This window comes from Cebidichthys violaceus, unplaced genomic scaffold (assembly GCF_023349555.1).
Source record: "Cebidichthys violaceus isolate CVI_PGR_0920_01 unplaced genomic scaffold, fCebVio1.0.p SCAF_37, whole genome shotgun sequence".
NCBI lineage: Eukaryota > Metazoa > Chordata > Actinopteri > Perciformes > Stichaeidae > Cebidichthys > Cebidichthys violaceus.
In genome coordinates, this window is record NW_027176561.1 from 2,172,578 (window position 1) to 2,187,722 (window position 15,145).

A 15,145-nucleotide genomic window follows, 5' to 3' on the forward strand; every position below is an offset into this window, starting at 1 on the left:
TTTGTGACATTTTTCTTGGGCTAAACATGTGTAATAAAGGTGAAAATGGAAAACGAAGCAAAATGAAAAATCTTGAAAATATTTTGTTGTGATTGGTGATGGATGTGGCACCAAGATAATTAAAGACATTTTCAATTCTAACCATTTATAATCATTAAATGTCAGTCAATTATATACATTATAATGTATCAGTCATGAGAAGGACATATGAACTGAGTAATTACTTTGCCAGCTGGTATGTGTTGACAGAGTTATTGCTAATTACAGTTCCTACTGTTTCTCTGGGGGTTTAGTGTAATTTGATTTGTCGGTGGCACACTGCTCACACGTCTTTGACAGCCATTCATTACAGTAATTACAGTAAAACGATCACACAGTGGAAACTGTGAATATTACAGTCGAGCTGAGAACAAACATATTGTGAGGTGGATTATAATAGGCAGACACACAAATGAAAAAACAAATGGTAAAAAATATGAATACAAATAATAACATTAGGATTCCACATTAAAACCCACTTTATATTTCAGAATTTAAAAACAGAAAAATATGACTTGACAAATGTAATTATTTCTTTTTACTATTTTACTTATTTAGTTTACTCCGAGTTTTGAAAAGCATAAAGTAAATGCAAATTGAATTAATCAATTATTTAATTCAAAACAAAACCAGTTTGTTGATTATAACTAAACAAAACTGAAAAATCAATTATTAATTCAGATCCTCACTTGTGGCTCCATATAAGACCATTGTTTTCTTTGTTTCTTTGCACTTTTCCATATTTCCATATCTTAATGAAACATTTTAATTATTATTTGTCTTAATGGTTTGTGAAAAGGCTGTGTCTCACGCTCGATGGATGGGCAGAAGCGTTTGTTGATGTAATACATAAACTGTCCTGTAGGTGGCAGCACGGCGCTCAAATCCTTCCAACTGGTCGGAAATACAACACGAAGAAGAAAAATCCGTATGGCATGTGACGTAATCTCTTCCTCATAACCTCCATCTTTCGCCACCGCATGCCTGTGTGGATATTTGACCAGGTTTGGGATGATACGTGTTGATTTGTGTGTACCGTGCGGCGCTCGTGGAGCGCGTGGCTGTTGGTGTGTGGTCGGACCGGAGCTGTCGGATCGAGCCGAGCCGTGACACGCTGTGTTCAGCCTGTAGGCCCTGTGTTGTGTTGTCATGTCTGCAGCTGCTAACCAAACGCACACACACACACACACACACACACACACACACACACACACACACACACACACACACACACACACACACACACACGCACGCATACACGCACACACACCCAGAGCAGACTGACAACTTGGAGCTAGTCTTTGTTATTATTGCACCAGCGTGGTATCATTTTCACGTCTCTTTAACGTCTGTTTTTTATTGGTTTACCTTGTTGACTTAACATTTTTTTTACTGTATTCTTTAAGAACTGGACTTCCGTCTGATTTAGCTCGTGGTGTTGTTGTTGCAGCAGCTCACAGTCGACAGGGAAAGCAGCAGCAGCATGCTAGTTGTTTAGCTGCTTACACATCACATGTATTTGTTTTCAACAGCATCTTCAACTTGTTTTACTCTGCAGGTGAGAACATGAATCAAGAAAAACTGGCAAAACTTCAAGCCCAGGTCCGGATAGGGGGGAAGGTGAGTTGACAACCAGGAAGTGGTTTATTGTTTTAATTGGAACGGAGTAATGTTAGGTCACTTATAACAAGTTAAATAAATTACGCTTAACCCAAACCTGCAAGACATCTTTCAATAAAAAGTGTTGTGTGTATATATAATGCTTTAGTTGTTGTTATTTACAAGTTTAACTGTGTGTTTTTTTGGCATTTATTAAAATTGTTGGACTAGGTATTTTTGGGTGGGATCTTAAATCCACCTCCTTTACAAAAAGTCTGCGCTGTGCTTTTAGATTGATTTGATGATTAGCGCTGAAATGCTAATTTATTTTAAAATAATGATAATATTTGAACATTAGATATTTGAGTTGCTATCAAAGTATGTAGAGGTGAAACTATTATTTATTATTATGTTATATTGTAAATCCATCCCCTTTTTTTGGACTGATGGTCAAACAAAAGAAGCAATTTTGAAGATGTCATATTGGGCTCTGGGAAATTGTTATGAGTGTGTTTTTACTTTTCTCTGATAGTATAAACAACTAGCCCTAATTGCTATGTTATGGTTGTATTGTGATGCATTTGTTTCGTGTCTCAGTATGTGCCTTACATCTGTCCTTTCAGATGATTATAGCTAACTCATATCAATTAAAATATGATATTTGACCAGAAAAAAGAAAACAGCTAGTGGAGTTAACAAAAGATGAAGGTTTGCAAAACAGGAGACGTCAACGTGACCAATAAATCTGCCAGACCGATATTTCAGTCGTTATTAACTTATTGCCAATTTATTGCTATCGTAACACATGATGAAGAGTTTGTGAGACAAAAATAAATTAAGAAACAGTGAATCACAAAGTTTGTCCAGAGACAATTTAAAAACATCAAAGGGATGTTAATTAATACTGTTTATATTAGGTTTATGCATTTATGTAATATATGTTTGTAGGTATATATATTTATGTACAATTTTTAAACTCTCACATATCTATATCCACATGAGCAGTGGATTCCAACAGATCTTGATCAGAATCACATTGCAACTTGTTTGATTCGTATCACGATTCATCTATTTAATGGAGAGTTTTGTATAAAATACTACAATTGAACAACCGAGGCTATGTTTCCCTTCTAGCCTTTTCCCTCTAATGCTGTCACTCTTCTAAGAGCTAGCTTCAGGTGGCTGTGATTTAGGACCCTCATGTCTGCTTTGGTTTTAGGGATCTGCACGCAGGAAGAAGAAGGTGGTACACAGAACTGCAACAGCTGATGACAAGAAGCTTCAGAGTTCACTTAAGAAGTTGGCTGTCAACAATATTGCTGGAATTGAAGAGGTACATTTATGTGGATCCTGAACATGATCTTACTTTAATGTGATGCATTCTTACCGTGTAGACCAGGCTGCATACTTACACTCGGCATAGAGCAACTCCTGAGGTCATTGCACCGGAGCATTTGGCCGCAATTAAAAACTGAATGGTCTTTGTCTTCTCAGGTGAACATGATCAAGGACGACGGGACTGTGATCCACTTCAACAACCCCAAAGTTCAGGCGTCTCTGTCCGCCAACACCTTCGCCATCACGGGCCACGCTGAGACCAAGCAGCTGACAGAGATGCTTCCCGGCATCCTCAGTCAGCTGGGAGCAGACAGCCTCAGCAGCCTGCGCAAACTGGCGGAACAGTTCCCTCGGCAAGGTGGGTGTGCCTCGACCTCTGACCTCCTTAAAATCACTGTAAAAGAGGAGGACGACTTTGGGTGGTTTAATTAAGACGAGTCACTTCCTGTTGGAGGTGAAGCATCCGAAGCTGACGGCACAGTTCGATTACAATTTCACTCCTGAAAAAAGTTCTTGCAACACCTCCTTTTGTGGTTTAGGATGATTGGTGTGTGTTTACATGTGTGTCATCCCCATTGCAGCTTCAATATAAAGTGCAACTTGCTTGATACCATGTGATGGAAAATGATGGTCTGAAGCCATTTAAATAAGCAAATATGTAATGTCAAGATTAACTTTTTCTCATGGAGAGGATAGGAGCAGGTGTGGGGGAGGACTGGTTTAAACATGTAAGCAGTCAGTGACCAACTATTGGTTATTGTGGCACCTGTTGGCTCAGATATCATGGAATCCCTCCTCCGTTGCTCATTTGCTCCTCCTTAAGCTTTTCCATTTAAGTAGTTTTTTTCAGCTACAAGCCCATTCGTTCCTACTGAAGACAAAAGTAAATGTTTAAAAACAGGTCACATTCATATAGTTTCATTTCTAAAAGGGCAGAATAATGTCCTAAAACAGCAGTGCACTGTAATTCCTAAGCAAATTTGACTCAAACTGGAGTAAGCGGTGTATTTGTTGGGGACTATTTTCTGCGGTGGATTAATATACGTTTGATGCTGTAGTGAGTATTTGCAGCAGCAGGATGGTTTATGTGGCATCAAATGAAAATAAACTACAAGTCCATTGTTCATGGGAATGAAGCAACATTACTCTACATCCAGAGTAAAAGTGACTCACTGACTTTTACATGTTTTTAAAACAATGGAGGTCAACGTCACAGAGGAATAGGTTAAACCAGTCTGTGTCACACGGAACATGTTTAGTAGAATAAATACATTTTGGTTTCGCTCTTCTTTTTTTTTTTCCCTGGCATTTGTTAACAATAAGAAAGCTATAACATATCAACAGACATATTCTAATATTAAGAAAATATTACAATCTGGTTACAATAGTTTAATAGCCAAAGCTATAATGTGTTTTCTTTTTTTTGTATTTCTCTCAGCTCTCGACAGCAAGGCTCCAAAGGCAGAAGACATTGAGGAAGAGGACGATGATGTTCCAGGTATGGACCATTAGTCTGAAGTCTACACACACATTTCAACTAATTCTCATAATGCTGACTCTGTTATTTATTCAAATATGGAAGATCCACTTTGTTTAAGTAATATATTGCCTACTGCAGTCCTTGAATATATAAATTCAGCTGAGTGCATTTTATATAGTTTTGTAGAGTTGTAACATTGTTCTTCAAATGTAATAATGCTCAATGTGTTCTTGTTCCGCAGATCTGGTGGAGAACTTTGATGAAGCGTCAAAGGACGAGGCAAACTGACGCTCAGGAAGTTCACCTGCACACAGGCTGGACTCCAACGCAGCAAGAAACCTCCTCCAGTGTTTTTAAAGTGTCGTCCTCCAGACATATCAGACACTACCCCCCCACAAACCAGAGACTTTTCTATTTCACAATGGCCCAAGGATGTCCGAGTCAGACTGGCTTGTGCACTTATAACAAATAAAAAAAATACTCCCTTCTGGCAAACAGTCAAATCCCTTCACCACAGTGTCAGTCATGGTCAGGATTACAGTGGTCATTAAAGCTAGTCTTAAGACTTTGTTTATGAAACAAAATAAAGATGATTAACATTTTTTAAATGGTGCTGTGGTCATTGACAAGATTGTGTAAAGATCAACACTTCTCATCCAAACTGAAGATTTTATGTATGCAGTTTTGCATGGAAATGATCCAGTAATTATATATAGATAGAGAGAGAGAGAGAGAGAGATGTCTACAGTGTGACAGGTTGTGCATGCAGCCATGGCTTTTCACATCTGGCATAGCTCGTGTTGTCTTGGCCATGCGCGCGGTCCTGCGGGCTGTGCAGACGGGCAAAACTGGGGAGGGACGTTTCTGCACACCTCTTGAGTTTCTTCAAAGAGCCGCAGAGAGAGACACGGGGGAGGAGGAGGGGGATCACAGAAGAGAGGGGCGAAATCATCCCATCCTCCGCTTGTGAGCAAGGCACTGCTGCTGCTTGAAGCCCGTGGCTCCTCGGCTCTCACATGTAACGGGATAAAATGCTGAAGTTCTTCTCTGCGCGGGATGACGAGAATGAAAGCCTCCTGGGAGCAATAACTGAGGGTAAGAATTGTGTCGATCGCACCGCGGGTGGAGACGCTTTACCCCCCCCCCCCACCGCCCCATTCATTGCCTGCGAGGTACAGGATGATGATACAGCGCGTCTTGTGTTTTGTCACAGAAATTCGCTGATGCAGCATTTCGCCGCGCGCATAGTCCGCATCATCTAAAACGCGTGCGTGTATGTGTGTGTGTTGCGCACATTCCCGTGTGAAGACATGCTGCTGACATACACGCGCCGGCCTCCGTAAACATCAGCCCAGTGATGAGTCCTGCTCGGTGGTCTGATGTAACGGGGTGCGGGGTGTGTGTCGCATTGCCGCCGGCCTCGGTGCCTGCGAGCGGATTAAACATTTGCGCGTGTGTGTGTTGAATGCGTCACTGTCCCGGGAAAGCGTTCGCTCCAGTCAGCTGGATCGGTGCAGCCCCGCCGCCGTGTCGGCGAATCTTCACTCTGCAGCTCGCAGCAGTGAACGACAAGGCGCGCCTTCCTTTTTATGGTTTTTATTGAGGGAGCTGCAATGCAGTTTAACCCTTGGAAATTAGAGCATTCACGTCAAGTATGAATTGGAACAGCCGGTAATACGCGGGTAGATGGAGATATACTATAGGCTCTGATTTCTGGTGTTTGTTTTAATTCCTCTTACCGGGTCCTGAGTCATAACTCTTCATGAGTCACTGGCAGCTACAGCTCAATGAAACACCTGCTATGGACACGTTAACTCCCATGCGTGCTGGTAATTACCAGTAATGGTTATTACCTACCTTACCATTCGAGAGAAAGGTGCAGAAACAGTAATTGGCTGTCATCAGAGAAAGGTGTTTGCCTTTATGTAGAATCTAATGTTGAGATTAGGAATGGAGTCATTCAGAATCAAATGGCTCATTTGGCTGTATTTACATGTGAGACACGGTTCTTTGGTGATCAGTTGTATCATTTGTTTTTGGTCTACCTCCAAAGACTCACAACAAATGGGTCAATTCGCAGGACCAGTCAAGATTTCAGCGTAAACACCTGCAAGCCATAAAAAAAAAACCCACCCATCTGTTAATCCTCATGATAATATTTGGACACTCAGAGAGTCCTTGCAGAGCCTATTGAACATTTGGTTCTCTGGGGAACCAGCAGTTATATGGTATCATCCACTGCGTATACTATGCTTTGGTTTTACATTCAATATTTAGTCCACAACAAACCTCTTATTTCCAACCATGTGATCCGTTCTGGGATCAGCTCAAGCACACCTCTCAAGGGCGGCGGGGTGCTAATGCTGCCTTTCATGGTGATTGAAAGCTAAGAGGTGTGTTCAGGGTGATGGAATAGATTAACACATGCTGTTAAATGGCCACTTAGCACATGTGAACATTTTCTGCCTAATAAGTCGTCATTAATGAGCATGAAAACATGGTGTGTGTGTGTGTGTGTGTGTGTGTGTGTGTGTGTGTGTGTGTGTGTGTGTGTGTGTGTGTGTGTGTGACAGAATGAGCGATAGACACATTGAGTGTTAGTGATAATCATGCTCTCCTTCGAAACAGATGAAGGAGACAATCCGTCTCTTCAGGACACCAAGCACCACTGGCTGAACAGACCCTGTCTGCTGGTGCTCAAAGATGGGGATGTGTCCAAACCGGGATTGGGTTGCGGCCAAATAAGACCAGAATCTCCATCCAAGACTTCTTCTGATGCGTCGGTAAGAAGCAGCTTTGGACCATGTGAGAAGAAACCATCCGAACATCCTGCCGAAACGACTTCACCCTCCCAGCTGGAGGAAGGCAGCTGCACTGTGACCGCCATCTCCAGGTGGGGGGAGAGAGGTTTCGGGGAGTCTTCCAGCCCCCTGGTGCTGAGCCCTGCAGAGGCTGCATGGCCGGAGGAGGAGGAGGAGGAGGAGGAAGAGGAAAAGGAGGCGGCAGAGGAGGAGGAGAAGAAGAAGAAGAAGCCCCAGGCTGTCCCATCAAAGGAGGACTCTGTGGTTGAGGAGAAGGAGCTGGAGGAGAGCAGGCTGGAGCAGCAAGAGCAGTCCTGCAGCTCGGAGGCGACAGCAGCACCCTCTACTCCCTCACATGATGGCAGGGGGTCCAAGGAGGTCAGATCTAAAGGAGGAGATGAGACGAGCAGCAGCAAGGCCCAGGCAGCCGGTGGGGAGGGAGCGATGGGCGACTGTGCAGCTTCCCCTCTGGATCCCGACAACGAGTCCCAGCTGAGCCCCGTCGGCATTCTGACCAGGGATCGAGGCACTGTCCTCGGGGAGGTGGCCCCAGTGTGGGTCCCTGATGCTCAGGCGCAGGTCTGCATGAAGTGTGGGGTCAAGTTTACGTTTACCAAGAGGAGGCATCACTGCCGTGCTTGTGGGAAGGTGAGGAAGGACGTTTATATGTTGTGCAGCATTTGAAATAAAACGGAGAAGTTCTCAAGAAATTGACTTGCAGTTGGTGTGTTAAACGTGTGTGTCTGTCCTTGTGTGGTGTGTGCATGTGCACTTGTGTATCGCCAGGTTTTTTGTGCGCTTTGCTCCAACCTGAAGTTCAGACTCACACATCTGGATGGCAAGGAGGGACGAGTTTGTGTTTCCTGTCATTCAACCCTCGTCAAAAGTGAGCACAGATTATTTTTTTTTGTTTAAGTTCACAGTTTTTTTAAATGAAACTTTGCTTAAGTAACTCTTACATCCTCTCTTCAGGGACACCTCCGAGGGGGAAAAGGAGGGTGTGGTTTGCGGATGACATCCTCCCCAAAAAGCAGTCGGAATCTGCTCCGACCACACCAGTCAGAGGGTTCTCACCGCTGATGAGACGAGCACTGGGCGGGCTGGTTAGAAGTCCTGTGGGCTCACCACAGATCAGGAGAGCCTTGCGTCCACACGGGACAAATATCAACGTAAGATCACTGAACGTATCTGCGGATCTGTAATTAGTCAGATAGTTTGTACAAAAACACGAGCTCAGTCCTCTGCCTCCCACCTCCTCTAGGAGGCCTGTGGTCCTTACGGCTGGGGCACCACAGCTTTAGTGAGCAGCTCTGCCAACCTCATCCCCCTGGTTGGCCTGCCACCCATCCTCACCTCCACAGGAGTCAAAGGAGGTAAGACAGGTTCCATCCCATTTGAGGGTGAGAGTCAAAGATTTAGCTAAATTACTTTTTTGGTGTTTGTAGTGGCGCATATCCTGGTATTTAAATTTTTTGGTATCGTCAACTCTTGCACAGTGCAAAGAGAAGAGAAGAGGCATGGACAGGAGTACCGTGCAAATCAGGCAGCACAAGGCGAGATGAAAGTTTATCAGAAGGAGCAAACTGAAACTCAAAATGAAGGAACAGCAGCATCCACAGAGACAGTGGTTATTAATCCTTACACAGCAATGAGTTCAGTCATGAAGTCATGAAGTTAGCTCTCCTACTTGCTTACAATGGATGAAAGTACAGTGTCAGAAAAATTAAAATATGTTTGCCAGCTCAAAGCAAGAGCAGTAGAAGATACATCAGTGTTATTATGTCTTTGTTCTTCAGATTACACTGTGGAGGAGCAGCCCTCTGAGACGCTGCTTATTCAGGAGCTGGAGAGTGGAAGGCCCAAGCCACTGGTGTTCGTCCTCAATGCCAACCTGCTTGCTATGGTCAAGCTGGTCAACTGTACGTTTCTTTTTTTTTCTCTGCATAGAAAACGGCACATTGGCAACATATTGTACACAATTAGCGCTGCTGTGATCCTACAAACACATTATTATTATTATTGACTACAAAAAGGGGTGATTGAATGTGATTTTAATTGGAAAAAAACAAAACAGCAACTGTCCTTTTAGACCTCTGAGGTTGTGCCTTGATTGTGTGACAGATGTTAACAGGAAGTGCTGGTGCGTGACGACAAAGGGAATGCACGCTGTGGGCCAGGTGGAGGTGGTGTTGTTGCTGCAGTGTTTGCCTGAAGAGAAAAGCTTCCCCAAAGACATTTTCAGCCACATTATCCAGCTGTACAGGGACACCCTCACAGGTGAGAGCCACGCACACAATAATATGCTTACATACTGTAATTTCCAACTTGCTATGTATAGTAGTTATGTTTTATATTAAATTTGGTAAAAGGGTACTTTAGTCTATGATTACGTGTGTCTTTTTCCTTTGTATTTCTGCAGGAAAGGTTGTGAAACACCTGTCGCTGTCCTTGTTCGGCAGTAGTTTCCTGGGCAGCGAGGAGCACGCGGGCTTCCTGTACATCCGCTCCACTCTGCAGTCCCTTCAAGGTCTACCTCTGCCAAACCAGCCCTACCTCTTTGGCCTGCTGGTCCACAGAGCAGAGGTGGCCTGGGCCAAAGCCTTTCCCTTGCGTCTCATGCTGCGATTGGGGGCCGAATACAGATGTAAGCCATGCAATGAATGAAATGCTGCGCCTGTAACGCTGCAGGATTCCTCTTCAGTTACCAGCTTTCTTTCTTGTTCCAGTTTACCCGTGTCCTCTGTACAGCGTGCGCTTTAGGAAGCCCTTGTTTGGGGAAATCGGCCACACCATAATGAGACTGTTAGTGGTGAGTGTGACATTTTGTAACAACTTCCTGTTCGGCGTTGTTACAAAAACCACATTTCCCACCATTAGTAGTTACGTTTGGTGTTGAAACTTTGACCAAACTTTCCCCGTTCCTCCCATCATGCTTCAGGACTTTAGGAATTACCGTTACAGCCTACCGATGGTGCCGGGGCTCACTGTGGATCTAGAGGCTCAGAGGACCTGCATAAAGATACCGACCACTGGGTACAATGAGGTAGGACTAAGCCTTTAAATGCCTCACAGAGTTAATAATAATGCTGCTCTGGAACCTATTGCTGCTTGTAACGAAATAATTTCCCCTCGTGGGATCAATAAAGTTACTATCTATCTATCTATCTATCTAATAATAATAATCTGTATGTAGTTTATTTTTCTTTAATCAATCGCCATCCTTCCCTCTCATTAGCTAATGAAGGCTTTGAATAAGTCCAATGAGCACGTTCTGGCCATTGGGGCGTGCTTCAATGAGACTGCAGACTCCCACCTCATCTGTGTGCAAGGAGACGATGGCCAGTACCAGACCCAGGCCATCAGCATCCACAATCAGCCACGCAAAGGTGGGACATTCCAGGATACCGAGAGGCACATCAAGATATCAGAGTCTGGACTTAATGTAACATAATCAAGCAGTAGTGGGGGACATTCATTGTAAACAGGCATGTGGACACCTCGATTGAATGATAATATAATTCATCTATTTCGGTGAACGTTGGTTCAGTTGAATTTGTGCGCTGGAAGGAAAGAGATCAACACATTCAGTGCAGGTTTTCACTAGAAACACTCGTTGAATTCCACCAACCATGTGGTTCTATCTACTAATATTACACCTTTTTAAAATAGTATTTGCTGCTCAATATCTACCATTAGAAATGATAAATGTGCAGCAAACCCATGATCTTTTATTCTACATCCCACGTTCCCAAAGACATTCAATAATTTGATTCAGTGGCACAAGGAAGTATGTAAACGCTAGGGAGAAGTTTCCGTGTGATTATGCAGCCCGTACAAAATTAAATCTTGGATTTAAAAATGTTACATGAATGTAATTGTATCGGAAGCAGATATAGAATACAGACTGTTTAACACTATTCATTTTTTAAATGGGTCCAAAGGGAAATTAAAGAGAAACAAAGGGCTCAAGAAGTTCTCTTATGCAACACTAGATGGCACAACATGATCGTTTTTTTTCTCGTTACGATAAAGACTAATGTATCAGGAGCCACAGAGTTTGTCTCTAAACATGTTTTTTTTTCCTTCTCTTTTTTTGTTATTGCAGTTACTGGATCATGCTTTTTTATATTCAGCAGTGCACTGAAAGCGTCTGCAGGATACCTTGCCAAGTCCAGCATCGTAGAAGGTAGGATGTCTGCTCAGAGGGGAGTCAGATTCACCTTGACATTTTCCTGCCCTGCAGGAAATTCATTGCTTACATATTTTTACTATTTAAAAAGAAAAAAAAAAGTAGTGCATGTTAACACCCCTGCTCTAAGACTGGTTTATTCAGAATGTGTGTGTATATGTGTGTGTCTGTGTACATTTTAACAGACTGTTTGTCCAAGCGTGTGTACATGTTGATGCATGTGAGTGTACGTGTGTCTGTTCGTGTGTTCCTCCTGTATCGCTGCCCCCTCTCCCCAGATGGACTGATGGTGCAGATCACCGTGGAAACCATGGCCGAGCTGCGCCGGTCGCTACGGGACATGAAAGACTACTCCGTCACCTGTGGACGGCTCGACCAATCGGACAGCCAGGAGCTCGTGTGTGTACAGTGGGTGGAGGAGAAATGCTCGGTGAATAAGGGGTGAGTGTGTCCGCCTGTTTGATGTTCATGTGGCAGAATGAGGCTTTTGTGCTCAAAGAGAACAACATAACAGAGTGTGCAGGCTTTAAGACAATAACGTCTGCGTTTTCATTTCTGTCCCATGTTGTAAATGTGTGTCCTCCAGAGTTATAAGCCCCATCGATGGCAAATCCATGGAGTCCATCTGCAATACGAAGATGTTTCAGAAGTCAGAATACAAAGAAAACGGAAAGATCATCCGCTGGACAGAAGTACATATGATGATCTGCTTAAAATATCAACATAAGTAGAGCAGCAACGATTAATCAATTAGTTGTCAACTATTAAATGAATCACCAACAACTTTGAATAATTGGTTTAACTCCTTTTTTTAAGAAAGAAAAGTCAAATTTCTCCGATTCCAGCTCCTGAAATGTGAATATTTTCTGATTTATTTGCTCCACGGTGACAGTAAACTGACATTGTGGAGCAAATAAAGCTGCAGCAGGTGTTCAGCTAGATCTGATTCATCACACTGTATTCTCCATCTAATGAAGTACCTGTAATGAGATGCACAAGATAAGTAGAGCTAATGTCAAACTTGAACTTGAGTTGTGGACTAAACAAGACTATCAAAGAGCTTAGGCTTTGGGAAACACTGTTCGACATTCTGACATTTTATGGACAAAAACAACTCATTGATTAATCGGTAAAATAATCAACAGAATAATGGACAATGAAAATAACCGTTAGTTGCAGCCTTTAACATAACTGCCTCCTCCCTATACATCTCTGTCTACGTGTTGTGCAGGTGTTTTTCCTGCAGAGGGGGAATCACCCCAAAGGAGGAGCGAGTCACTCTGCCGAACACGACCGGTTAACGGAGCGGATCGCCCGGGCGTTTTGCTTGGCACTGTGTCCTCACCTCAAGCTGCTGAAAGAGGACGGGATGGCCAAGCTGGGGCTGCGTGTCGCGTTTGACGCTCAAGAGGTCAGAAAGGATGTTTGGTATTTGGTGTCAGTGAGCTGAGTCACAATGACATGTTGTTACTAACTTCCCATTATAAGGTCGCATCATGAATACTGTCCTACAAAGCCAAAATACAATAAGTACATACTCGTTCAGAATTTAGTTTGAGACGTCTGCTCTGCCATAGAAAAATGATGATGCTATAGAAAGCCACAGTAACTGCACTCTTAGGTTGAGTTACCTTTATGTCACATATTTAAACATATTAAATGGTTAATATTAACTTCAATATAAAAATAATTTGTATGTCAAACAGATGCATAGCAAACCAGAAAGACTGATTATCAGAATCGGGTTTATATTCCCCCACCAAAAAAGAAAAGATAGCGAAAGTAACACATTGTTTATAGATACTAGTCACCAGGCAGAATGTAGTCTCTGTATTTATTTTAGGTGTTATGTAGGTCTATGGAATATATATATATTTGGTAATATTATCAGCCTGTAGAGCCATAAAATGAAGCCATACAACCATGACATCGACACTAAATCCATTTTCTATAAACGTTTATTTTTTTTCTCACAGTGATCATTTATAAATTCTTTAATTAGCAGTTTCTTTTCTATGCTACAGAATAAGTGGTATTCTGCTAACAATGTGAGACTTACATCAGCTTGGGATTCCCTCAGGGTTCAGATGCTCCTTCCCTCGGACAAAAAGTTTATGAAAAATAGTCATGGATGTTTTGTAAAAAATCATACTGGTCTAACTGTGAGTGGTGTAACATATGACTCACAGTTGTAAAGTTATTAACTCAAGCTCCTGGGTGTGACTATATTCAAACAAATTACTGGTTTCTTTTGTAATTTCAGGTGGGATTTGTGGCTGGGAGCAATGGGCTTCCCCTCCCAGCTCAGTACCTGAACGCCCTGGACAGCGTGCTGATCCCTGTCATACACAGCAGGGGGCGCAAGAGGGGCGACGAGCCCATCGTGATGGAGCTCATCTTTTACATCCTGGAGAACATTACTTAAGAGCGCACACACCCCGCTATTTCATCTTTTCAAACCCTGACCACAACTCTGTCTCATCAGTGCTGCCAATGGTTTCAGGGCAATAAAAGCATTCAAAAGGGCGAACCGGACCACATCCAAGGTCTGCATACATCTCATCCACTCACGAGTAGAGAGAAGTGGTTAGTGGTTTTTCTGATCTCACCCTGCCCTGCAGCAGACAATCTGGGTACGCATGAAACTTAGGATGGGCCATCAGATCACTGTACACTGTACAGTAGTAGCAACTTCATAGCTTGATATCGTCCACGTCACAATGTTCAATACCAATTCCAATATGGAGAGTACCTTTAAAAGTGGGAGCTGGATTCAGACCCACGATCTAAAAGCAAAGAGAAAAAGAGAATGACTTGAAGAACAGTATGTAGTAGATCTGTAGCAATTTGATGCACACTGAATGAATGCCTAAAGGATGTTTTCATACTGGTTGTATTTTAATTGATTGCTCATGAAATGTAATGTCGGCCTGGAATTAAACTTGCAACAACGACCGAGTTACCGCCTGTTCATCAAGGACACATTTACTTAAGTACTTAACTAGCTTCATACTTATACGTCACATTTCAGAGGGAAATATCGGGTTTTTTTTCTCCACTACATTTGCTCCAACTGCTATAATGACAAACTACATTGCAGATTAAGATTTCACGTGCAAAAAATGCCTTCATTGACTTTATTAGGGAAAACCTGTAAAACCAAATCCAATAACTCATTTACAAAGATAACAAACTCCAGTTTTGATTGACACTATCATAGAGGTATACATTTAACTTGAATGTTAGAGACACCTATCAATGTAAAATATAATGCAGTCATATACAAAAAAGAATCAGTTTTATGAAGCAACTTGAAAGGAGGGTTAGTTTACAGCTATGACATGGCGTGTGGAATTTAAAGAAAAGCTGCCTGTTCCAGTCTGTAAAACAAAGCAACTACTTCATGTACTGGATCTGTGGTTTATTTAGCTTGCGTTCATTTTCAGGCTGAATGGACGTAAAGAACTCATTTTCGCTAACAAGATCGCATTTCTGGACCTGATGAACCCGCGCGTGGTAGATAACGGTGGGTGGAGATCCGGTCTGCAGGATGCTTTCTTTCTCTCTGCCTGTTGACGATGGAATTTTTTTTTTTTCAGACAAAGCAGAATGGGGCTCTTGTTAAGCTCCTACTGGCTCCACATACTTGAGATGGTTAAGACAAGAGGCTTCAGCACGCAATGCAAATGCTTTTCTCTG

At 42.7% G+C, this 15,145-nt stretch overlaps 2 protein-coding genes across 3 annotated transcripts; both read left to right on the plus strand.

Moving 5' to 3' along the window:
* Window positions 1-944: 944 nt before the first annotated feature.
* Window positions 945-5,058, plus strand: btf3l4 (basic transcription factor 3-like 4). Its single transcript, XM_068726010.1, has 6 exons — window positions 945-1,043; window positions 1,598-1,659; window positions 2,858-2,971; window positions 3,133-3,334; window positions 4,415-4,474; window positions 4,698-5,058. The coding sequence occupies exons 2-6, from the start codon at window positions 1,606-1,608 to the stop codon at window positions 4,742-4,744; spliced, it is 477 nt and encodes a 158-aa protein (XP_068582111.1). The 5' UTR covers window positions 945-1,043; window positions 1,598-1,605; the 3' UTR covers window positions 4,745-5,058.
* A 304-nt stretch (window positions 5,059-5,362) lies between these two features.
* zfyve9b (zinc finger, FYVE domain containing 9b) lies at window positions 5,363-14,401 on the plus strand. 2 transcript variants are annotated; one of them, XM_068725883.1, is made up of 16 exons: window positions 5,363-5,551; window positions 7,085-7,905; window positions 8,044-8,143; window positions 8,230-8,426; window positions 8,519-8,630; window positions 9,054-9,176; window positions 9,379-9,534; window positions 9,677-9,901; window positions 9,984-10,066; window positions 10,196-10,300; window positions 10,493-10,643; window positions 11,363-11,443; window positions 11,632-11,887; window positions 12,033-12,138; window positions 12,678-12,857; window positions 13,710-14,401. In XM_068725883.1, the coding sequence occupies exons 1-16, from the start codon at window positions 5,488-5,490 to the stop codon at window positions 13,869-13,871; spliced, it is 2,922 nt and encodes a 973-aa protein (XP_068581984.1). In that variant the 5' UTR covers window positions 5,363-5,487; the 3' UTR covers window positions 13,872-14,401. The 2 variants fall into 2 exon arrangements, with proteins under 2 accessions (XP_068581984.1, XP_068581985.1); XM_068725884.1 differs by having other exon boundaries at window positions 11,725-11,887.
* Window positions 14,402-15,145: the final 744 nt, after the last annotated feature.